At 51.0% G+C, this 26,191-nt stretch overlaps 1 protein-coding gene across 1 annotated transcript in view; it reads left to right on the top strand.

Annotated features, from left to right (window-relative positions):
* Window positions 1-26,191, top strand: part of LOC119963607 (shootin-1-like) — a 33,717-nt gene that overhangs the window by 4,364 nt on the left and 3,162 nt on the right. Inside the window, exons 3-6 of the mRNA XM_038792940.1 lie at window positions 11,778-11,859; window positions 15,818-15,912; window positions 22,130-22,276; window positions 25,792-25,945. Coding sequence (XP_038648868.1) covers window positions 11,778-11,859; window positions 15,818-15,912; window positions 22,130-22,276; window positions 25,792-25,945 — 478 coding nt within the window. The remainder of the gene's footprint in view (window positions 1-11,777; window positions 11,860-15,817; window positions 15,913-22,129; window positions 22,277-25,791; window positions 25,946-26,191) is intronic.

Here is a 26,191-nt window from a genome sequence, read left to right as displayed (position 1 = left end):
ACTGTCCACCCTATCTAACCCTCTGATCATTTTGTATGCCTCTATTAAGTCACCTCTTAACCTTCTTCTCTCTAACGAAAACAACCTCAAGTCCATCAGCCTTTCCTCATAAGATTTTCCCGCCATACCAGGCAACATCCTGGTAAATCTCCTCTGCACCCGTTCCAAAGCTTCCACGTCCTTCCTATAATGAGGCGACCAGAACTGTACGCAATACTCCAAATGTGGCCATACTAGAGTTTTGTACAACTGCAACATGACCTCATGGCTCCGGAACTCAATCCCTCTACCAATAAAGGCCAACACACCATAGGCCTTCTTCACAACCCTATCAACCTGGGTGGCAACTTTCAGGGATCTATGTACATGGACACCGAGATCCCTCTGCTCATCCACACTACCAAGAATTTTACCATTAGCCAAATATTCCGCATTCCTGTTATTCTTTCCAAAGTGAATCACCTCACACTTCTCCACATTAAACTCCATTTGCCACCTCTCAGCCCAGCTCTGCAGCTTATCTATGTCCCTCTGTAACCTGCAACATCCTTCCGCACTGTCTACAACTCCACCGACTTTAGTGTCGTCTGCAAATTTACTCACCCATCCTTCTGCGCCCTCCTCTAGGTCATTTATAAAAATGACAAACAGCAACGGCCCCAGAACAGATCCTTGTGGTACGCCACTCGTAACTGAACTCCATTCTGACATTTCCCATCAACTACCACTCTCTGTCTTCTTTCAACTAGCCAATTTCTGATCCACATCTCTAAATCACCCTCAATCCCCAGCCTCCGTATTTTCTGCAATAGCCGACCGTGGGGAACCTTATCAAACGCTTTACTGAAATCCATATACACCACATCAACTGCTCTACCCTCGTCTACCTGTTCAGTCACCTTCTCAAAGAACTCGAGAAGGTTTGTGAGGCATGACCTACCCTTCACAAAACCATGCTGACTATCCCTAATCATATTATTCCTATCTAGATGATTATAAATTGTATCTTTTATAATCCTCTCCAAGACTTTACCCACCACAGACGTTAGGCTCACCGGCCTATAGTTACCGGGGTTATCTCTAATTCCCTTCTTGAACAAAGGGACCACATTTGCTATCCTCCAGTCCTCTGGCACTATTCCTGTAGCCAATGATGACCTAAAAATCAAAGCCAAAGGCTCAGCAATCTCTTCCCTGGCTTCCCAGAGAATCCTAGGATAAATCCCATCAGGCCCCGGGGACTTATCTATTTTCACCTTGTCCAGAATTGCCAACACTTCTTCCCTACGCACCTCAATGCCATTTATTCTAATATCCTGGGTCTCAGCATTCTCCTCCACAATATTATCTTTTTCTTGAGTGAATACTGACGAAAAGTATTCATTTAGTATCTCGCTTATCTCCTCAGCCTCCACACACAACTTCCCACAACTGTCCTTGACTGGCCCTACTCTTACCCTAGTCATTCTTTTATTTCTGACATACCTATAGAAAGCTTTTGGGTTTTCCTTGATCCTACCTGCCAAAGACTTCTCATGTCCCCTCCTTGCTCGTCTCAGCTCTCTCTTTAGATCCTTCCTCGCTTCCTTGTAACTATCAAGCGCCCCAACTGAAACTTCACGCCTCATCTTCACATAGGCCTCCTTCTTCCTCTTAACAAGAGATTCCACTTCTTTGGTAAACCACGGTTCCCTCGCTCGACCCTTTCCTCCCTGCCTGACTGGTACGTACTTATCAAGAACATGCAATAGCTGTTCCTTGAACAAGCTCCACATATCCAGTGTGCTGAACCCTTGCAGCCTACTTCTCCAACCTACACATCCTAAGTCATGTCTAATGGCATCATAATTGCCCTTCCCCCAGCTATAACTCTTGCCCTGCGGGGTATACTTCTCCCTTTCCATCACTAACGTAAAGGTCACTGAATTGTGGTCACTGTTTCCAAAGTGCTCACCTACCTCCAGATCTAACACCTGGCCTGGTTCATTACCCAAAACCAAATCCAATGTGGCCTCGCCTCTTGTTGGCCTGTCAACATATTGTGTCAGGAAACCCTCCTGCACACATTGTACAAAGAACAACCCATCTAATGTACTCGAACTATATCTTTTCCAGTCAATATTTGGAAAGTTAAAGTCTCCCATCACAACTACCCTGTTACTTTCGCTCTTTTCCAGAATCATCTTCGCCATCCTTTCCTCTACATCCCTAGAACTGTTAGGTGGCCTATAGAAAACTCCCAACAGGGTGACCTCTCCTTTTCTGTTTCTAACCTCAGCCCATACTACCTCGGAAGAAGAGTCCCCATCTAGCATCCTTTCCGCCACCGTAATACTGTCCTTGACTAGCAGCGCCACACCTCCCCCTCTTTTGCCCCCTTCCCTGACCTTACTAAAACACCTAAACCCCGGAACCTGCAACAACCATTCCTGTCCCTGCTCTATCCATGTCTCTGAAATGGCCACAACATCGAAGTCCCAGGTACCAACCCATGCTGCCAGTTCCCCTACCTTATTTCGTATACTCCTGGCATTGAAGTAGACACACTTCAAACCACCTACCTGAACACTGGCACCCTCCTGCGAAGTCAAATTTGTGCTCCTGACCTCTATACTCTCAATCTCCCGTACCCCAAAATTACAATCCAGGTTCCCATGCCCCTGCTGAATTAGTTTAAACCCCCCCAAAGAGCACTAACAAATCTCCCCCCCAGGATATTGGTGCCCCTCAGGTTCAGATGTAGACCATCCTGTCTATAGAGGTCCCACCTTCCCCAGAAGGAGCCCCAGTTATCCAGAAATCTGAATCCCTCCCGCCTGCACCATCCCTGTAGCCACGTGTTTAATTGCTCTCTCTCCCTATTCCTCATCTCACTATCACGTGGCACGGGCAACAACCCAGAGATAACAACTCTGTTTGTTCTCGCTCTGAGCTTCCATCCTAGCTCCCTAAAGGCCTGCCTGACATCCTTGTCCCCTTTCCTACCTATGTCGTTAGTGCCAATGTGGACTACGACTTGGGGCTGCTCCCCCTCCCCCTTAAGGACCCTGAAAACACGATCCGAGACATCACGTACCCTTGCACCTGGGAGGCAACATACCAAACGTGAGTCCCTTTCGCTCCCACAAAATCTCCTATCTGTGCCCCTGACTATTGAGTCCCCAATTACTAATGTTCTACTCCTTTCCCCCCTTCCCTTCTGAGAAACAGGGACAGACTCCGTGCCAGAGACCCGTACCCCATGGCTTACCCCTGGTAAGTTGTCCCCCCCACAAGTATCCAAAACGGTATACTTGTTACTCAGGGGAACAACCGCAGGGGGTCCCTGCACTGACTGCTTCTTCCCAGTCCCTCTTACAGTTACCCATCTATCTCCAGTCTTTGGTGTAACTACTTCCCTGAAGCTCCTATCTATGACCCCCTCTGCCTCCCGAATGATCCGAAGTTCATCCAGCTCAAGCTCCAGGTCCCTAACACGGTTTTTGAGGAGCTGGAGTTGGGTGCACTTCCCACAGATGAAATCAGCAGGGACACTGATGGCGTCCCTCACCTCAAACATTCTGCAGGAGGAGCATTGCACTGCCTTCCCTGACATCACCTCTAGATTTAAAAAAACACAAGAAAAAGAAAAAGGAAGAGCTTACCTGATATTACCACAAACCCTGCTCCCGCTGAAAGGTAAGCAAATTTAAAGGCACTCACTCACCTTCACGACAGGTCCCTGCTCCCCTGCTCCCGCTTCCCAACCACCGTGGGGTTTCGGGTTTAACTATCTCTTGACAACAGCCCCTCCACAAACCACCTTCAACTTAGGCTGACCGCACTGCACGTATGCAAATATCCCCAGAACAGCTGATCAGGAGCTCTGCTCTGCTGCCCTCTGCTGGATGCTTGACTTCACTCAAACTCCTTGGGTCTTCTTCGCAGGTTCACCTTCAACTTAGGCTGACCGCACTGCACGTATGCAAATTTCCCCAGAACAGCTGATCAGGAGCTCTGCTCTGCTGCCCTCTACTGGATGCTTGACTTCACTCAAACTCCTTGGGTCTTCTTCGCAGGTTCACCTTCAACTTAGGCTGACCGCACTGCACGCATGCAGATTTCCCTAGAACAGCTGATCAGGAGCTCTGCTCTGCTGCCCTCTGCTGGATGCTTGACTTCACTCAAACTCCTTGGGTCTTCTTCGCAGGTTCACCTTCAACTTAGGCTGACCGCACTGCACGTATGCAAATTTCCCCAGAACAGCTGATCATGAGCTCTGCTCTGCTGCCCTCTGCTGGATGCTTGACTTCACTCAAACTCTTTGGGTCTTCTTCGCAGGTTCACCTTCAACTTAGGCTGACCGGACTGCACGTATGCAAATTTCCCCAGAACAGCTGATCAGGAGCTCTGCTCTGCTGCCCTCTGCTGGATGGGAAGGGATTTATCCTGTTAACTCTCATTGCTCACAATCCCAATGGACCCAACCCCCTTCCCACTCACTTCTATTGTAGAGAATCCATATTGACCTAAACCCCTACCCATTCCCTTTGATTATACGGAACTTCACTGGATCCTAATCCCTCCCCATTCACTCCCACTATACAAACCCCAATGGACCCAAATCCCTTCCCATTCACTCCCACTATACAAATCCCAATGGACCCAAATCCCTCCCCATTCACTCCCACTGTACAAATCCCAATGGACCCAAATCCCTCCCCATTCACTCCCACTATACAAATCCCAATGGACCCAAATCCCTCCCCATTCACTCCCACTGTACAAATCCCAATGGACCCAAATCCCTTCCCATTCACTCCCACTGTACAAATCCCAATGGAACCAAATCCCTCCCCATTCACTCCCACTGTACAAATCCCAATAGACCCAAATCCCTCCCCATTCACTCCCACTATACAAATCCCAATCGATCCAAATCCCTTCCCATTCGCTCCCACTGTACAAATCCCAATGGACCCAAATCCCTTCCCATTCACTCCCACTGTACAAATCCCAATAGACCCAAATCCCTTCCCTTTCACTCCCACTGTACAAATCCCAATGGACCCAAATCCCTCCCCATTCACTCCCACTGTACAAATCCCAATGGACCCAAATCCCTCCCCATTCACTCCCACTGTACAAATCCCAATAGACCCAAATCCCTCCCCATTCACTCCCACTATACAAATCCCAATCGATCCAAATCCCTCCCCATTCACTCCCACTATACAAATCCCAATGGACCCAAATCCCTCCCCATTCACTCCCACTGTACAAATCCCAATGGACCCAAATCCCTCCCCATTCACTCCCACTGTACAAATCCCAATAGACCCAAATCCCTCCCCATTCACTCCCACTATACAAATACCAATCGATCCAAATCCCTTCCCATTCACTCCCACTGTACAAATCCCAATCGACTGAAATCCCTCCCCATTCACTCCCACTGTACAAATCCCAATCGATCCAAATCCCTCCCCATTCACTCCCACTGCACAAATCCCAATGGACCCAAATCCCTTCCCATTCACTCCCACTATACAAATCCCAATGGTTCCAAATCCCTCCCCATTCACTCCCATTATACAAATCCCAATGGACCCAAATCCCTTCCCATTCACTCCCACTGTACAAATCCCAATGGACCCAAATCCCTCCCCATTCACTCCCACTGTACAAATCCCAATAGACCCAAATCCCTCCCCATTCACTCCCACTGTACAAATCCCAATGGACCCAAATCCCTTCCCATTCACTCCCACTATACAAATCCCAATCGATCCAAATCCCTTCCCATTCACTCCCACTATACAAATCCCAATCGATCCAAATCCCTTCCCTTTCACTCCCACTGTACAAATCCCAATCGACCCAAATCCCTCCCCATTCACTCCCACTGCACAAATCCCAATGGACCCAAATCCCTTCCCATTCACTCCCACTATACAATTCCCAATGGACCCAAATCCCTCCCCATTCACTCCCACTATACAAATCCCAATGGACCCAAATCCCTTCCCATTCACTCCCACTATACAAATCCCAATCGATCCAAATCCCTTCCCATTCACTCCCACTATACAAATCCCAATCGACCCAAATCCCTTCCCATTCACTCCCACTGTACAAATCCCAATGGACTCAAATCCCTTCCCATTCACTCCCACTGTACAAATCCTAATCAACTCAAATCCCTTCCCATTCACTCAAACTATACAAATCCTAATGGACCCCAATCCCTTCCCATTCACTCCCACTATACAAATCCTAATCGACCCAAATCCCTTCCCATTCACTCCCACTGTACAAATTCCAATCAATCCAATCGCTTCCCATTCACTCCCACTATACAAATCCCAATGGACCGAAATCCCTCCCCATTTACTCCCACTGTGCAAATCCCAATGGACCCAAATCCCTCCCCTTTCACTCCCACTGTACAAATCCCAATGGACTCAAATCCCTTCCCATTCACTCCCACTGTACAAATCCTAATCAACTCAAATACCTTCCCATTCACTCCCACTATACAAATCCTAATGGACCCAAATCCCTTCCCATTCACTCCCACTATACAAATCCCAATCGATCCAAATCCCTTCCCATTCACTCCCACTGTACAAATCCCAATGGACCCAAATCCCTTCCCATTCACTCCCACTGTACAAATCCCAATGGACCCAAATCCCTTCCCATTCACTCCCACTGTACAAATCCCAATGGACCAAAATCCCTCCCCATTCACTTCCACTGTACAAATCCCAATCGACCCAAATCCCTTCCCATTCACTCCCACTGTACAAATCCCTTCCCATTCACTCCCACTGTACAAATCCCAATGGACCAAAATCCCTCCCCATTCACTCCCACTGTACAAATCCCAATAGACCCAAATCCCTCCCCATTCACTTCCACTGTACAAATCCCATTTCGACCCAAATCCCTTCCCATTCACTCCCACTGTACAAATCCGAATGGACCCAAATCCCTTCCCATTCACTCCCACTGTACAAATCCCAATGGACCAAAATCCCTCCCCATTCACTCCCACTGTACAAATCCCAATGGACCCAAATCCCTCCCCATTCTCTCCCACTGTACAAATCCCAATGGACCTAAATCCCTCCCCATTCACTCCCACTGTACAAATCCCAATGGACCCAAATCCCTCCCCATTCATTCCCACTGTTCAAATCCCAATGGACCCAAATCCCTTCCCATTCACTACCACTGTACAAATCCTAATCAACTCAAATCCCTTCCTATTCACTCCCACTGTACAAATCCCAATCGATCCAAATCCCTTCCCATTCACTCCCACTGTACAAATCCCAATGGACCCAAATCCATCCCCATTCACTCCCACTGTACAAATCCCAATGGACCCAAATCCCTCCCCGTTTACTCCCACTGTACAAATCCCAATGGACCCAAATCCCTCCCCATTCACTCCCACTGTACAAATCCCAATGGACCCAAATCCCTTCCCATTCACTCCCACTATACAAATACCAATCGATCCAAATCCCTTCCCATTCACTCCCACTATACAAACCCCAATGGACCCAAATCCCTTCTCATTCACTCCCACTATACGAATCCCAATGGACCCAAATCCCTTCCCATTCTTTCCCACTGTACAAATCCCAATCGATCCAAATCTCTTTCCATTCACTCCCACTGTACAAATCCCAATGGACCAAAATCCCTCCCCATTCACTCCCACTGTACAAATCCCAATGGACCCAAATCCCTCCCCATTCATTCCCACTGTACAAATCCCAATGGACCCAAATCCCTTCCCATTCACTACCACTGTACAAATCCTAATCAACTCAAATCCCTTCCTATTCACTCCCACTGTACAAATCCCAATCGATCCAAATCCCTTCCCATTCACTCCCACTGTACAAATCCTAATGGACCCAAATCCCTTCCCATTCACTCCCACTGTACAAATCCCAATGGACCCAAATCCCTCCCCATTCACTCCCACTGTACAAATCCCAATGGACCCAAATCCCTCCCCGTTTACTCCCACTGTACAAATCCCAATGGACCCAAATCCCTCCCCATTCACTCCCACTGTACAAATCCCAATGGACCCAAATCCCTTCCCATTCACTCCCACTATACAAATACCAATCGATCCAAATCCCTTCCCATTCACTCCCACTATACAAACCCCAATGGACCCAAATCCCTTCTCATTCACTCCCACTATACGAATCCCAATGGACCCAAATCCCTTCCCATTCTTTCCCACTGTACAAATCCCAATCGATCCAAATCTCTTTCCATTCACTCCCACTATACAAATCCCAATGGACCCAAATCCCTTCCCATTCACTCCCACTATACAAATCCCAATCGACCCAAATCCCTTCCCATTCACTCCCACTGTACAAATCCCAATGGACCCAAATCCCTCCCCATTCTCTCCCATTATACAAATCCCAATGGACCCAAATCCCTTCCCATTCTCTCCCACTGTACAAATCCCAATGGACCAAAATCCCTCCCCATTCATTCCCACTGTGCAAATCCCAATGGACCCAAATCCCTTCCCATTCACTCCCACTGTACAAATCCCAATGGACCCAAATCCCTTCCCATTCATGCCTATTGAACAGAATCCTAATGGTTCCAAATCCCGACCCCATTCACTCCCATTTTACAGAATTCCAATGGACCCAAATCCAGTCCCATTCACTCCCATTGTAAACAATACAATGGATCCAAATCCCTTCCCATTCACTCCCATTGTACACAATACAATGGATCCAAATCCAGTCCCATTTACTCCCATTGTACAGAATACAATGGATCCAAATCCAGTCCCATTCACTCCCATTGTACACAATACAATGGATCCAAATCCAGTCCCATTTACTCCCATTGTACACAATACAATGGATCCAAATCCAGTCCCATTCACTCCCATTGTACAGAATACAATGGATCCAAATCCAGTCCCATTCACTCCTATTGTACACAATACAATGGATCCAAATCCAGTCCCATTTACTCCCATTGTACACAATACAATGGATCCAAATCCCTTCCCATTCACTCCCATTGTACACAATACAATGGATCCAAATCCAGTCCCATTCACTCCCATTGTACACAATACAATGGATCCAAATCCAGTCCCATTCACTCCCATTGTACAGAATACAATGGACCCAAATCCAGTCCCATTCACTCCCATTGTACAGAATACAATGGATCCAAATCCAGTCCCATTCACTCCCATTGTACACAATACAATGGATCCAAATCCCTTCCCATTCACTCCCACTGTACACAATACAATGGATCCAAATCCCTTCCCATTCACTCCCACTGTACAGAATAACAATTGACCTAAACCCCTTCCCATTCACTCTGATTATACAAAACCCCACAGTGGTGAACATTGCTGCATCACAGCGCCAGGGACCCAGGTTTGATTCTGGCCTTGGGTCACTGTCAGTGCAGAGTCTGCACGTTCTCCCCGTGTCTGCATGGGTTTCCTCCGGGTGCTCCGGTTTCCTCCCACAGTCCAAAGATGAGCAGGTTAGGTGGATCGGCCGTGCTAAATTGTCCATTACTCTGCAAAGATGAGCAGGTTAGGTGGATTGGCCATGATTAATGTTCAGCGTTACGGAGATAGGGCGGGGGGAGTTGATCTAGGTAGTGTGCTCGTTTGGAGGGTTGGTGCAGACTTGTTGGGCTGAATGCCCTCGTTCTGCACAGTAGGAATTCTATGGACCCAAAGCCCTTCTCATTCATTCCCATTGTACACAATCCCGATGGACCAAATCAGTTCCCATTTTCTCTCATTGTACACAATTCTAATGGACCCAAATCCTTTCCCATTCACTCCCATTGCATACAATCCCAATGGATAAAATCCCCTTCCAATTCATCACTATTGTACACAAGCCCAATGGGCCCAAACCCTATCCCATTCACTCCCATTGTACAGAATCTCAATGGACCCAAACCCTTTCCCATTCACTCCCAATGTACTGAAACCCAGTGGACCCAAACCCCTTCCTATTCACTCCCATTGTTCAGAATCCCAATGGACACAAACCCCTTCCCATTCACTCCCATTGTATAAAATTCCAATGGACCCAAACCCCTTCCCATTCACTCCCATTGTACAGAATCCAAATGGACACAAACCCCTTCCCATTCACTCCCATTGTATAAAATCCCAATGGACCTAAACCCTTCCCATTCACTCCCATTGTTCAGAATCCCGATGGACCCAAACCCCTTCCCATTCACTCCCATTGTACAGAATCCCAATGGTCCCAAACCTCTTTCCATTCATTCCCATTGAACAGAATCCCAATGGACCCAAACTCTTTCACATCCCTAACCCTTTCCCATTCATCCACATTGTACAGAATCCTAATGAACAAACTCCTTCTCATTTATCCCATTGTATAGGAGGAGCTCAGTGAATGAACATTCTTCCCATTCATGTGCATTGGGTAGAATCTCAGTGGATGGAATCCCAATTCACTAAACCCTTCAGATTGGCAGCTGTAATTAACACCCAGGCAGACGCAACTAACTAACTGTCCATGAGGAGCTAATTGTGCAAGGCAATGGAACGAGAAAATTGAACCCTGACACACCTTTATTGTCTCTTTTATTCAGAGTGGGGATATTAACCAGGAGATGGAGAATCTCATATCTCTGGTTAAATAGAGGGATCAGGATGGGTGGAAATAATCTTCTCCACTAGTAATCTGGATGATCAGGTTGAGGGTGGAATCTCTGGAGGTTCTGTACCTTGCCATACTCCCAAAGTTGTAACTAGATTTGGACTAACACAATAGTCGGAATACTGTAACAATTCTCAGAGCAGTCAGTCACTATTTGCCTTGGGTGAGTTGATGCCGGGTAGGAGTGGGGAGTAATTCTGTCTCTCAGTTACGAGATTGTGGATTCAATGCCCATGACCGGAATCCATAACCCAGTCTGGCACCTCCCAGTGCAGTAGTGCAGGGCTTCTGCACCAATCACCTGCCTTCAAGACGAGGTATTCAACCAAGGCCCCCATCTTCCCACTGAGCTGGGTATTAAAGATCCTGTTGCACTATTTCAGTGAGGACTTCCCGATGTCCAAGCTCATTTAGAGGGGCTGGTTTAGCTCACTGGGCTAAATCGCTGGCTTTTAAAGCAGACAAAACAGGCCAGCAGCACGGTTCGATTCCCGTACCAGCCTCCCCGGACAGACGCCGGAATGTGGCGACTAGGGGCTTTTCACAGTAACTTCATTGAAGCCTACTCGTGACACTAAGCGATTTTCATTTCATTTCATTTCATTTTTATCCCTCAACCAAAGTCATTGAAAAACAGAGAAGCTGACGTTTTATTGCATTACTGTTTGCGGGATCTTGCTGTGCACACGGTGGTTGCAATGCTTTGCCTGCATTGCAACAGTGATAACACTTCACAAAGTGCTTTGGAACGTCCTGCAGTTTGGGAAGGCAGAATGGAAATGCAATGTCTATCTTTGGGAGGGAGGGGAACGCGGTTGAGGTGGGTTAAGGTAGGTTGTCTGGGTGCAGTTCACCCAGTACTCAGAGGCCAGCATTATTGAATCATAGAACCTTACAGTGCAGCAGGAAGCTATTCGGCCCATTGTGCTGGTGCTGTGGGACATCACCAGGGGAATCTTTGGCAATTCCTGGACCAATCGCTTATTCCGGTTCATTAAAGTTCCACTGGTGTTTATAGTGTAAAGATCTCTTTCTGATTGGTCACCCAATGACACATTGTAGGTGGAGGAGGAACACGCTGAGAAGATGGATCTGCAAAAAGCCCTGGAGAGGCAGAACAAGAATCTACAACAAATCAACACAGGTGATAATCTCATTGCATTGACGGTAGGAATGTTGGGCGGGATTCTCCAGCTGAGTATTTCTCGGCAGTGGGAGACGGTGCGCCATTCACTGGCAACGGGATTCTTCATTCCCGCCCGTATCAATGGGAGTAGCCATTGAAGTCACCCCACTCCGCCAAAGAAAACCGCCGCCAACGAACAGCAGGAGAATTCTGCCCGTTATTTCCGTAATGATTTCCGTGCGATCATGGTTAGTGTGTGAACTTTGCCTCTCACCCCACCTCGGCTAAAACCTTTTCTGATTATCGATCTGTCTCTGTCTGGGGCTCACTTTCTCTCTCTCACTCTATCACTCTCCCTCTCTTTCTCTCTGTCTCTGCATTTTTCTCTTTTAGTTTTTCTCTCTGTCTGATGATACAAAGCTGGGTGGCAAGGGGAGGACACAAAGAGATACAGACAGGTTAAGCGAGTGGGCAGCAAGATGGCAGATGAAGTATAATGTAAGTGAAAAATTATTCACTTGGGTCGTAAGAATAAAAAAGCAGAATTGTTTTTTAAAGGTGAGAAACTTGTAAATGTTGCTGTTCAAAGAGTCTTGGATGTGCTTGTACAAGGAGCTCAGAAAGTTAGCATCAGGCACAGCAAGCAATTTGGAAGGCAAATGGCACGTTGCACAGGGTTTTGGTGAGGCCACATCAGGAATACTGGGGGCAGTTTTGGTCCCCACGTTAGCAGCACAGTAGCACAGTGGTTAGCACTGTGGGATCACAGCACCAGAGTCCCAGGTTCGATTCTCGGCTGGGTCACTGTGTGGGGAGTCTACACGTTCTCTCCGTGTCTGCGTGGGTTTCCTCCGGGTGCTCCGGATTCCTCCCACAAGTCCTGAAAGATGTGCTGTTAGGTAATTTGGACATTTTGAATTCTCCATCTGTGTACCCGAACAGGCGCCGGAGTGCAGCGACGAGGGGCTTTTCACAGTAACTTCATTGCAGTGTTAATGTAAGCCTGCTTGTGACAATAAAAATTGTTATTATTATTTAAGAAAGGATCTACCAGCCTTGGAGACGGTACAAGGAAGATTCGCTGGGTTAGTCAATGGGATGAGAGAGTTGTCCTATGATGAGAGGTTGAGTAAATTGAGTCTGGAATTCAGAAGAATGAGGGGCGAACTCGCTGAAACATACAAGATTCACATGGGTAAATGCCGAGAGATTGTTTCTGCTAGTTTATGAGAACGCCCAGTCTCGGGATACGATCGAGATGAGGTGGCTTCACTCTGTTATAACCAGTCCCCAGGCGAGATTCCCCAAACTTGTTATCATGGGTGAGGAGGGGCGAAATGGCTCCCTCACTTCATTCAACCCCCTCGGTCAGTCACAACAAGTTGAATTTAAAAAGGGATCCCTTCCTCACGCGGATACATCTTCCCAACCCAATACTGATGTTTTAAAAGGAGACAATTTAACCAAACCTTCTTGAGTTAAAGAAATCATGAGCTTATTAATTACTAAATGCGAGAAAATGGTAAAACGCATTCACACAGATCAGAAATGAGAAATGAAACAAAAAAAAGTTTTAAATAGATACCAATCCGTCTCCTGACTTTTCTGTGAAGAGGAAATGGTGGAATATTGCAGTTGCTGTGATTTGTGATTTCAGTAGTGCTGACTTCAGCAGGCGAATAGTCGGTTTCAGGATCTGAGTGTTCTGCGGTTTGGCTGGGAAGTGGCCCTGTTTCTGTTTCACCTGCGGCTCGCTTCAGTTATCGGAGAGAGTCACCTGTACGTGTCTACTACTCATGTCTCTCCTCCTGTGTCACCTACTCGGGCACACCCAGCAATAGTCAACAAGATCAAGCTTTGCAGTTGGGTTTTCTCCAAGTCTTTGCATATTCCTGGAAGCCAAAAGTACACAAACCAATCGGGGGCCTTGCTCACACGATATCATTTCCACCGAGATGATTATCGGCTCACATTGGGCGCGATTCTCCCAACGGGATTCTAAGTGTAAAAACCGGAATGTTTTACTCCGGCGTCGGCGCCCATTCCCAGACCCCTATTCTGGGGTCTCCGTGGGGCTGGCAGGGGCGTGGCGTGATTTGCAGGGGCGGGGCCTCGGCGCAGCGTCGGAGACCCGGCGCCACGTAAAAGACGCGGAGCCTTGGGTCCCGCGCATGCGCAGTTGGGCAGGCGCCAGCTAACGCATGCGCAGTAGCCGTCCTCCCCCAGGCCGCCCCACACAACAATGGCGCAGAGCGATAAGATTGCTGGCAAAGGAAAGGAGGCCCGCCGACAGATCGGTGGGCGCCAATCGCGGGCCAGACCCCTTCGGGGGCCCCCTGGTGAAGGAGCCCCACTCCCCCCACTCCACAGGGTCCCCCGACCATTCTCACAGGGTTCCCGCCGGCAGCAACCAGGGATGAACGGCGCCGGCGGGACTCTGTTGTATTGGAGTGGCCGCTCGGCCCATTCGGGCCGGAAAATCGGAGGCCCCGCCGATTCCTGCAGCCCGCGGACGGCCCCACGGCAAACACGCTGGCGCAAATGGCGCTGATTCTCCACACCTCAGAGAATCGCGCGCCGGTGTCGGGGCGTCCTGGAGCGGTTGCTCCAATTCTCCGGCCCAGCGCACGGATTGGAGAATCGCCCCCATTGTCTCCACAGGAGGTGGCAGTTCATTTCTGTGTAGCTTTTGAGCGATTGATCTGTCCTTGTCTGGAAATAGCGTGTGATTCCATTGTGTCTCTCTCTTCGTGTCATCACCAGCAATTCTGCTATTGACTGAATTTACATCCTGGGCCATCTTTTGCTTGTATGTTCATTTTTGAAACCACATTTAAAAGTTCAGTATGTCTGTACATAGTCTGTATTATCGCCATCGTCATGGATAACTCAAAGGGTTGTGAATGTTTGAAATGCTCAACCCCAGAGGGTTGTTCGTTCTCCATCACTGAATATATTTAAGGTGGAGATAGACCTTCGGTTTCTCAGCAAATTAAGGGATATAGGGAACGGGGTGGAGGGAAATGTAATTGAATCTCAACTAAAGCCCAAAATCAGTCATGATTGTATTCAATAACAGAGCAGAGTCGGTGGGCTGTGTGGTTCCTGTTGGTCTTGTGAATGGTTTTTCTTTGCTCTATTCCTTTCTTTCTTTCTCTTTCTCCCCCTACCTCCCTGTTTCTCTCTGTTTTCCTCTCTGTCCCTCTCTTTTCTCCTGCACTGTTTCCCTCACTGTTATGCTCTTTCTCTCCTTCTCTCTTTCTGACTCTGTCTGTCTCTCTTCAGCCCCCCCCCCTTGATAATTAAGGACTAATTTGACCAGCGGATACATGGAGCAGGGAGCTTTACTTGACATGAGCACAGGGCTGAGATTCCAGCTGCATCACTACTGTGTCAGTTCCCCAACCAGTGCCTCTACCTAAGCACAGCTCCTCGCTGACCATGCGGGATTTACCTTGATCCTTAATTCCCCCTCGCCGACTCCAGGCACCTCTCTTCGCAATACCTGCACCAATGCAAAATTCTTTGCAATCAGTGTAGAATCCCAGAAGGGAAGCCATTTGGCCCATTGTGCTGCTGCTATCTCTGTGGCTGAGCTAGTCAATGAATCCGTAGAATTCCTGCAGTGCAGAAGAAGGCCATTCAGCCCATCAGGTCTGCACCGACCCTCTGAAAAAGCACCCGACCCAGGCCTAGTCCCCCGCCCTATCTTCACAACCCCACCCAACCTGCTGATCTTTAGACACTAAGCGGCAATTTATCCTGGCCAATCCACCTAACCTGCACGTTACTGTGGGAGGACACCGGATCCCCCGGAGGAAACCCACGCAGTCACGGGGAGAACGTGCAGACTCCGCACAGACAGTGACCCGAGACCGATCTGCCACTGCCTCCTCCCCTTTCCCCATAACCCCAGATATAAGAGAGCCCTAAACAATAACTAGGCTAACGCTTCCCCCTTTTCTTCCCACCTCAGTCTCCTCGATGGTGACCCGCGAATACGAGGAGCTCAGGGAACATCTGGAACTGGAGCAAAGCCTTCGCCAGCTGGCTGAGGGCTACGCGCATCAGGTAAAGGAACTGTGAGGGCAGGGAGCCTGGAATCAGACCTTCCCAATTGCTGCACGTCGAGTTCTGGAATCGCCATCTGTACACATCTGTACCAGATATTCCAGCTGTGCGGCACAGCCACGGAAGCACAGAGAAAGTTACCACATTGATTCCGGGAGCGCAGTCGAATGTTATGAATAACCCAGAAAGCATGATTTCAAATCCCACCATGGTCTTTTGAGAATTTATATTCCATTTCCAAATCGAGGACAACAAATGCCGATGTCAGTAAAAGGATCCATGAGTCTGACTGGTTGTCCCTGAAAGGGAGGCAGGGGTGTGAGCTGACATCAGGAGGGTAGTGGCCACCAATGAGCCAGTGGTTTTAATGTGGAGCCTAAACAGAACTGACCTTGCTGCTGGCGGCCTTCAAAAGCAGCTGGTTAGGCCTCATTTAGACCAGTATTTTCCTGAATGCCTGAGGGTTAACTTTACCCACGTCAAAGCAGTATTGGAGGTGGGAGTGGGGGCAGGGGCGGGGGTGAGGATGGTCAGACAGGCATCAGGCCCGTTGTCGAGGGAACAAAGCCTGGTTTAGGCCTCATTTTACTCAACCGACTATCACAGGAGCCGAGTGCCCTCTGTTTCCCGTCACTCATTATAAATAGTAATGCTCCTCCAGACTTCACAACACTGCTGACCAGGGCCCCCTCACGTGAAGCCCTACTTCCATCTCCAGGTCTTACTTAATTTTGAGTCACTGCTGGAGAGGCAAATAGCCTGATATTTATTAACCTCCATATTAGCTCGATGAATAATGATGAGGCCTGAGGCCTAATTCCGGGCCTTCCAGCTCAGACAGTTAGTCCATATGTGTGAAGACAAATTCAGTAAGATGAGGCAATGTGGAAAATTTTGAAAGAGTCTACAAGTTTAGACAGTCGGGCGCCTTGATCCGCCGTTGCGAGTGCCACAGGTGCGGTGTTGATGCCGGCGTTGGTTCGGTCGTTGGAGACTCCGGGAGCATGTTGACCTCATTTTCATCCACGGGTGGGACCAAGGGGAGGGTGGATCGTCCTGGAGCGGGGGCTGTGGCGGGGGGCGCCGGGGGAAGGGAGGGTGGTGCCGGGACAGAGGGGGGGGGGTGCGTGGGGACCCAGCTGGTGCCAGGTCCCGGAGGGAGACTGTGTCTTGGCAGCCGTCGGGGTAAGCGTACTGCGGGTTCGTGTGGAGTAGCTGTACCCTCTCAACCAATGGGTCCGCCTTGTGTAGCCGCACGTGTTTACAGAGGAGAACGGGTCCTGGAGCTGCCAGCCATGTCGGGAGTGAAACCCCGGAGGTGGACTTCCTGGGGAGGCAAAGAGCTGTTCATGGGGAGTTTCATTAGTCACAGTGCACAGGAGTGACCGAATGGAGTGAAGGGTGTCCGGGAGGACCTCCTGCCAGCGGGAGGCCGGGAGATTTCTGGACCGTAGGGCCAGCTTGACGGCCTTCCAGACCGTCCCATTCTCCCACTCCACCTGCCCGTTTCCCCAGGGGTTGTAGCTGGTCGTCCTGCTCGAGGCGATGCCCCTGTTGCGCAGGTACTAGCGCAGCTCATCGCTCATAAATGAGAATCCCCGGTCGCTGAGGACGTAGGCGGGGAAACCGAACAGAGCGAAGATGGTGTTGAGGGCTTTGATGACGGTGGCAGACGTCATGTCAGGGCATGGGATGGAGAAAGGGAATCTCGAGTACTCATCGACCACATTGAGAAAATATATGTTGCAGTCGGTGGAGGGGAGGGGCCCTTTGAAGTCCAAGCTGAGGCGTTCAAAGGGGCGGGAGGCCTTCACCAGGCGCGAACGGTCCGGCCGGTAGAAGTGCGGTTTACACTCTGCGCAGATCTGGCAGTCTCTGGTGATCGCCCTGATTTCCTCGATGGAGTAGGGCAGATTGCGGGCCTTTATGAAGTGATAAAAGCGGGTTACCCCTGGGTGACAGAGATCGTCGTGCAGGGTGTGGAGTCGGTCCACTTGTAGGCTGGCACATGTACCTCGGGTACATGGGCATCGGGGGGTTCGTTGAGCTTACCGGGGCGATACAAAATCTCATAATTGTAGGTGGAGAGCTCGATCCTCCATCTCAAGATCTTCATTTTTGATCTTACCTGGTGTGTGTTGTTAAACATGAAGGCAACCGACCGTTGGTCAGTGAGGAAAGTGAATCTCCTGCCGGCCAGGTAATGCCTCCAATGCCGCACAGCTTCTACGATGGCCTGGGCCTCCTTTTCGACAGAGGAGTGCCGAATTTCAGAGGCGTGGAGGATGCGAGTAAAGAATGCCACGGGCCTGCCTGCCTGATTGAGGGTGGCGGCCAGAGCTACGTTTGATGCATCGCTCTCGGCTTGGAGCGGTAATGTCTCATCGACCGCATGCATCGCGGCCTTGGCGATGTCGGCCATGATGCCTGGTGAGCCTCGGCCGTCAGTGGGAAAGCGGTGGATTGAATGAGTGGGTGGGCCTTGTCCGCATAGTTAGGGATCCACTGGGCGTAGCACGAAAAGAACCCCAGGCATTGTTTGAGGGCCATGGGGCAGTGTGGGAGGGGGAGTTCCATGAAGGGGCTCATGCGATCGGGGCCGGGCCCCAGAACTCCGTTCTGGACCACATAGCCGAGGATGGCTAATCGGTCCGTGCTGAACACTCACTTCTCCTTGTTGTAGGTTAAGTTAAGGAGTTTGGCGGTGTGGAGGAATTTAGAAAGTTTGGCGTCATGGTCCTGCTGGTCGTGGCTGCAGATGGTGATGTTATCCAGGTACGGGAAAGTGGCCCGTAGTCCGTACCGGTCAACCATTCGGTCTATCTCCCGTTGGAAGATCGAGACCCCGTTAGTGATGCCGAAGGGAACCCTAAGGAAATGGTAAAGTCGGCCGTCCGCTTCAAATGCGGTGTACGGGCGGTCCGCCTTGCGAATGGGGAGCTGGTGGTAGGCGGATTTTAGGTCCTCTGTAGAGAAGGCCCGGTACTGTGCAATCTGATTGACCATGTCAGATATGCGGGGGAGGGGGTACGCGTCGAGCTGCGTGTACCGATTGATGGTCTGACTGGAGGCAACGACCATCCTGTTTTTCTCCCCAGTTTTTACCACTACCACGTGGGCTCTCCAGGGGCTGTTGATGGCCTCGATAATACCTTTCCGCAGCAGCCGCTGGACCTCAGACCTGATGAAGGTCCTGTCCCGGGCGTTGTACCGCCTGCTCCTGGTGGCGACGGTTTTGCAATCTGGGGTGAGGTTGCAAACAGGGAAGGTGGGTCGACCTTTAGGGTCGCAAGGCCGCACACAGTGAGGGGGGGGGGGCCTGCCGAATTTCAGGGTTAGGCTCTGGAGGTTGCACTGGAAGTCCAGGCCGAGTAACAAGGCAGCGCAGAGGTTGGGGATGACGTAGAGGTGGAAGCCGCTGAACTCTACACCCTGGATGGTGAGGGTGGCGATGCAGTACCCCCGGATCGCCACGGAGTGGGGTCCGGAGGCCAGGGAGATTCTCTGGTTGGTGGGGTGGACCGTGAGGGAGCAGCGTCTTACCGTATCGGGATGGATGAAGCTCTCAGTGCTCCCGGAGTCCAGAAGGCAGGAAATCTTGTGCCGTCGATCTTCACCGTCGTCAACACGGTCGTGAGGTTGTGCGGTCGGGACTGGTCGATCGTGATGGAGGCCAGGCGTGGCTGGTCGGCGGCGGTTGCAGGTGATGAGCGGCCCAATGAGGTGTCCGACGAGCAGGTATTCTGAGGCGGGGAAGATGGCGGCGCCCACGGGCCGCACGTGTCCTGGGGCGGGCAAGATGGTGGCGCCCGCGGGTCGCACGTGTGAGGCAAGGAGGAAGATGGCGGCGCCCGGGGTTGCACATGGGGGGGCGCGGGGGCAACGGCGGCGACCGAGCTGGCCTGGCACCCAGCAGCGAAATGTCCTTTCTTCCCGCAGGCCTTGCAGAGCGCGCTCCGTGCCGGGTAGCATTGTCGGGGGTGCTCTGACTGTCCGCAGAAGTAACACTTGGGTCCCCCGCGGTTGTGTGATTGCCGCGCGGCGCAGGCCTGGGGTTGCCTGGGGGCGGTCGCTGACGGGGTGCACGGTAGGGTGTTCGCCGGCGGGGTCCATGTTGCCCAGGAGGGGTGGGCCGTGCGGTCAGGGGCATACGCTTGAATATTGCGCGAGATGACCGTGAGCGAGAGAGCTAGTTTATTGGTCACCGCGAGGTTGAGGGTAGCCGCTTCGAAGTGTCGCTGGCGGATGTAGGCCGACTCTATGCCTTTACGAACGCGTCTCTAAGTAGCAGGTCAGAATGTTCAGTGGCCGAAATGGCCTGGCAATCGCAGTCTCTCGCCAGGGCGTGCAGGGCACACCAGAATCTTCCACAAACTCACCGGGGAGTTGATGCCGCGTGGACAGGAGGTGCCTGTCGTAGATTTTGTTGGTCTACTGAGCGTAGTTCTCCTTCAGTAGCGCCATGGCCTCAGCGTATGTCAGTGTGCCCCGGATGAGGGGGAAGATGTCGGAGCTCAGCCGTGTGTAAAGGATCTGGAGCTTCTGTGCCTCTGAGTGTAGTTCAGTCGCCGATCCGATGTAGGCTTCAAAACGAGCTAGCCAATGTGCGAAGGCCGACTTGGCGTTGTCTGCTTGAGGGTGCAGCTAAAGGTGATCACGCTTGATGCGGAGATCCATCGTTTTAAAATCTCTGCCTAATAAATTGATGCACTATCAATTACAACGAGACGAGAGTAGAGTGTAATCGAGGCTTTATTACGCAGAGATGTGGAGCCTCCCACAGCTGCTGCTGAAATGGCTGCAGCTCGGAGAGCCCACACATTTATACTCCGCCTACTGGGCGGAGCCAGTAGGCAGGGACCAACCCACGTATCTGTAATACAGGGGCCTTACCGTAATACCCTTGTATGCAGTATACAATACAACAGTGGTGACTACCACAGTCCACATGTGCTCTCCACTCTCCTTTACACTTGTGGAAGTTGGAAGCTGAAAAGCTGCTTCGAAGGGAATCTGGACGCCTTTGATACCAGGTGCCTTTGAAGGGGCCTCACGGTAGCATGGTGGTTAGCATCAATGCTTCACAGCTCCAGGGTCCCAGGTTCGATTCCCGGCTGGGTCACTGTCTGTGTGGAGTCTGCACGTCCTCCCTGTGTGTGCGTGGGTTTCCTCCGGGTGCTCCGGTTTCCTCCCACAGTCCAAAGATGTGCGGGTTAGGTGGATTGGCCATTCTAAATTGCCCGTAGTGTAAGGTTAATGGGGGGATTGTTGGGATACGGGTTACGTGGGTTTAAATAGGGTGATCATTGCTCGGCACAACATCGAGGGCTGAAGGGCCTGTTCTGTGCTGTACTGTTCTATGTTCTATGTTCTATGATTCTAGGCCCCCACTAGAGCGACCTTATACCAAACACTAAAAACGCTAAGAACAAACTCCAGCTTTATCCGTCATTTGCAGAGGACGGCCCAGCTGGTTTGACCACGTTACTCAATGTCTGTCACTGTGGCCTGCCCATCAGAGCAGGCAGTGAGCCCCCACTGGACGTAGGAGAAGAGGGTGACCCAAGGTGAACTGACGCCAGAGGGTCGGCAAAGACCTCCAGCTGGTCAACAGACACTGGCGTGGCTGTGGCTGGGAGAGAATAGAGATCCCGCTGCTAGATCTGAGTCTGAAAGCTACAACCCCAGCATAATGATCACAATCGCTTTTGTGTAATCATTCCTATCCAGTTTGCTCTTTAACGGGGGTGCGTTACCTGGAATCTTGGGCTGGATTCTCCCGTTCCCCCAGCCGTGAGTTTCTGGGTGGCGCGTTGTTCCTTGACGGAGGATTCTCTCTTCCCGCTGCTTGTCAATGGGATTGAAACCACCTCACGCCACTGGGAATCCCAATGACCGGAGAAATCCAATCCTGGTTGAGAACAAATTGTTCACTTGCTTCACCTGCAGTGTGTTTCTAGAATTACAGAGAAGTTACAGTACTCAATCAGGCCATTCGGCCAAGCTGGACTCGACTGGTATTGATGCCCCACATTAGACACCTTTCCACAGAGTGTCGGATATTTCCATGTGTGTGTGCAGGGGAGCATAAGGGAGGCAGAGTCACAACATGCGAGCAGAAGGTCTTTCTAATTCAGGGAATGATTATTTTAAAGAAAGATCCTTTTCTCTCTCTTCCCCCTCTTTCCCCTTTAACCTCCCTGCTCCTTGACCACAGATGTGCGTGCAAAAGCTGGAAGCAAATCGACAGAGCATGATCCTCCTGGAAAACGTAATTCCAAGCACCCAGCTTCTCAAAGCCATGGAAGAAATGGCCAGTGCTACAAGGACCTTGGAGGACGAAAGATTCCAACACCAACAACAGGTACACCAAAGCAACGGGAGAGGGGAGGGGAGGGATAGTGCTTCAACTCACTGCATCCACGCCATGACACAACTCAACTGCTCCAGAGGCAGGAAATCCACCTACGGGTACTCAGGGTCACTCCACCATTGTGTGCAGCAAGGTAGAAAGGGTTAGCACAGTTGCTTCACAGCTTCAGGGTCCCAGGTTTGATTCCTGGCTTGGGTCACTGTCTGTGCGGTTCAGGATGGAGAGAGATTGGTGGGTTCAGGATGGGGAGGGATTGGTGGGTTCAGGATGGAGAGAGATTGGTGGGTTCAGGATGGAGAGGGATTGGTGGGTTCAGGATGGAGAGGGATTGGTGGGTTCAGGATGGGGAGGGATTGGTGGGTTCAGGATGGAGAGGGATTGGTGGGTTCAGGATGGACGGGGATTGGTGGGTTCAGGGTGGACGGGGATTGGTGGGTTCAGGGTGGACGGGGATTGGTGGGTTCAGGATGGATGGGGATTGGTGGGTTCAGGATGGGGAGGGATTGGTGGGTTCAGGATGGGGAGGGATTGGTGGGTTCAGGATGGACAGGGATTGGTGGGTTCAGAATGGAGAGGGATTGGTGGGTTCAGGATGGAGAGGGATTGGTGGGTTCAGGATGGGGAGGGATTGGTGGGTTCAGGATGGACAGGGATTGGTGGGTTCAGGATGGACGGGGATTGGTGGGTTCAGGATGGACGGGGATTGGTGGGTTCAGGATGGAGAGGGATTGGTGGGTTCAGGATGGAGAGGGATTGGTGGGTTCAGGATGGATGGGGATTGGTGGGTTCAGGATGGAGAGGGATTGGTGGGTTCAGGATGGACGGGATTGGTGGGTTCAGGATAGACGGGGATTGGTGGGTTCAGGATGGAGAGGGATTGGTGGGTTCAGGATGGGCGGGGATTGGTGGGTTCAGGATGGATGGGGATTGGTGGGTTCAGGATGGAGAGGGATTGGTGGGTTCAGGATGGACGGGGATTGGTGGGTTCAGGATAGACGGGGATTGGTGGGTTCAGGATGGAGAGGGATTGGTGGGTTCAGGATGGGCGGGGATTGGTGGGTTCAGGATGGATGGGGATTGGTGGGTTCAGGATGGATGGGGATTGGTGGGTTCAGGATGGACGGGGATTGGTGGGTTCAGGATGGACGGGATTGGTGGGTTCAGGATGGACGGGGATTGGTGGGTTCAGGATGGAGAGGGATTGGTGGGTTCAGGATGGACGGGGATTGGTGGGTTCAGGATGGAGAGGGATTGGTGGGTTCAGGATGGACGGGGATTGGTGGGTTCAGGATGGACGGGGATTGGTGGGTTCAGGATGGATGGGGATTGGTGGGTTCAGGATGGAGAGGGATTGGTGGGTTCAGGATGGACGGGGATTGGTGGGTTCAGGATGGACGGGGATTGGTGGGTTCAGGATGGACGGGGATTGGTGGGTTCAGGATGGATAGGGATTGGTGGGTTCAGGATGGAGAGGGATTGGTGGGTTCAGGATGGAGAGGGATTGGTGGGTTCAGGATGGAAGGGATTGGTGGGTTCGGGATGGACGGGGATTGGTGGGTTCAGGGTGGACGGGGATTGGTGGGTTCAGGATGGAGCTGGTTGGAGGGTTCAGGATGGACGGGGATTGGTGGGTTCAGGATGGACGGGGATTGGTGGGTTCAGGATGGGGAGGGATTGGTGGGTTCAGGATGGACGGGGATTGGTGGGTTCAGGATGGACGGGGATTGGTGGGTTCAGGATGGACGGGGATTGGTGGGTTCAGGGTGGAGAGGGATTGGTGGGATCAGGATGGACGGGGATTGGTGGGTTCAGGATGGAGAGGGATTGGTGGGTTCAGGATGGACGGGGATTGGTGGGTTCAGGATGGAGAGGGATTGGTGGGTTCAGGATGGAGAGGGATTGGTGTGTTCAGGATGGAGAGGGATTGGTGGGTTCAGGATGGAGAGGGATTGGTGGGTTCAGGATGGACGGGGATTGGTGGGTTCAGGATGGAGAGGGATTGGTGGGTTCAGGATGGAGAGGGGATTGGTGGGTTCAGGATGGGGAGGGATTGGTGGGTTCAGGATGGAGAGGGATTGGTGTGTTCAGGATGGACGGGGATTGGTGGGTTCAGGATGGACGGGGATTGGTGGGTTCAGGATGGACGGGGATTGGTGGGTTCAGGATGGACGGGGATTGGTGGGTTCAGGATGGACGGGGATTGGTGGGTTCAGGATGGACGGGGATTGGTGGGTTCAGGATGGATCGGGATTGGTGGGTTCAGGATGGACGGGGATTGGTGGGTTCAGGATGGAGAGGGATTGGTGGGTTCAGGATGGAGAGGGATTGGTGGGTTCAGGATGGATGGGGATTGGTGGGTTCAGGATGGAGAGGGATTAGTGGGTTCAGGATGGACGGGGATTGGTTGGTTCAGGGTGGAGAGGGATTGGTGGGTTCAGGATGGACGGGGATTGGTGGGTTCAGGATGGACAGGGATTGGTGGGTTCAGGATGGAGAGGGATTGGTTGGTTCAGGGTGGACGGGGATTGGTGGGTTCAGGATGGCGAGGGATTGGTGGGTTCAGGATGGATGGGGATTGGTGGGTTCAGGATGGACGGGGATTGGTGGGTTCAGGATGGACGGGGATTGGTGGGTTCAGGGTGGAGAGGGATTGGTGGGTTCAGGGTGGACGGGGATTGGTGGGTTCAGGATGGACGGGGATTGGTGGGTTCAGGATGGACGGGGATTGGTGGGTTCAGGATGGAGAGGGATTGGTGGGTTCAGGGTGGACGGGGATTGGTGGGTTCAGGGTGGACGGGGATTGGTGGGTTCAGGGTGGACGGGGATTGGTGGGTTCAGGGTGGACGGGGATTGGTGGGTTCAGGATGGAGAGGGATTGGTTGGTTCAGGGTGGACGGGGATTGGTGGGTTCAGGATTTACCCAATCAACTTAAGCCAGTTCTCCATGCATGCCTATGTAACTGGCTTTGTTTAAGTTTAAGATTCATGTTTGTGATTGGAGTATGTCGGAATTCAAATGTATTATGATCACTATTACCCAATGGATCTTTTGCTATGACAGTACTAATTAACCCTGCTTCATTATGTGATACTAAATCGGAGATAACTTTATCCCATTGGTACTACAATGTACTGTATCAGGAAACTGCTCCTTTTTCTCATTGCTGCTCAGGCGATTATGCCATGCACAAAATAGCTGCTACTTTTGCCTAACCCACCAGAGTAACTGCATTTTCACTAATTTCTTGGCTTTGTCCCACTTTGGAATGCCCTGATGATGTAACAGGCTCTATATGACTTCAGGAATTCACTTGCAGAGTTACCAGGCAATCCATCCCCATGTTGGAGATTCTATTGGATAGCGGGATGAGGGGATTTGGGACTTTGGTGGCTATCTCTCATTGGGGCGGTTGCCTCAAGAGTGAACAATAGAACCCGAGCGGTTGGGCAGAAATGCAACATTACTGTATTCCTATGTTTATAATGAAGAGCCTGTTTGCCTTTAGGTCAAAGAACTAAAGGAGCAGCTTGAAGGATCTGATTTCAAGAAGGAAATTGACAGACTCCAATTGCTGGTCCAATTGACCGAAGATGAAAAAGAGGCGATGCAAACAAAACTCCAGGAAGCTGAGGCAAGGAGCGTGGAGCTGGATACGAAAGGTCAGAAAAATGTAGAAACAGTCCTGGGTACACGATCTTCTCTGGAGTGTTTGATGGGACAGTGTAGAGGGAGATTTACTCAGCATCTAACCCCGTGATGTACCTGCCCTGGGAGTGTTTGATGGGGACAGTGTAGAGGGACATTTACTCTGTATCTAACCCCGTGCTGTACCTGTCCTGGGAGTGTTTGATGGGGACAGTGTAGAGGGAGATTTACTCTGTATCTAACCCCGTGCTGTACCTGTC

Source organism: Scyliorhinus canicula, chromosome 3, assembly GCF_902713615.1.
Source record: "Scyliorhinus canicula chromosome 3, sScyCan1.1, whole genome shotgun sequence".
NCBI classification, from domain to species: Eukaryota; Metazoa; Chordata; class Chondrichthyes; order Carcharhiniformes; family Scyliorhinidae; genus Scyliorhinus; species Scyliorhinus canicula.
Note: the sequence above shows the minus strand (reverse complement) of the source record. Positions and strands in the feature narration are given on the sequence as shown.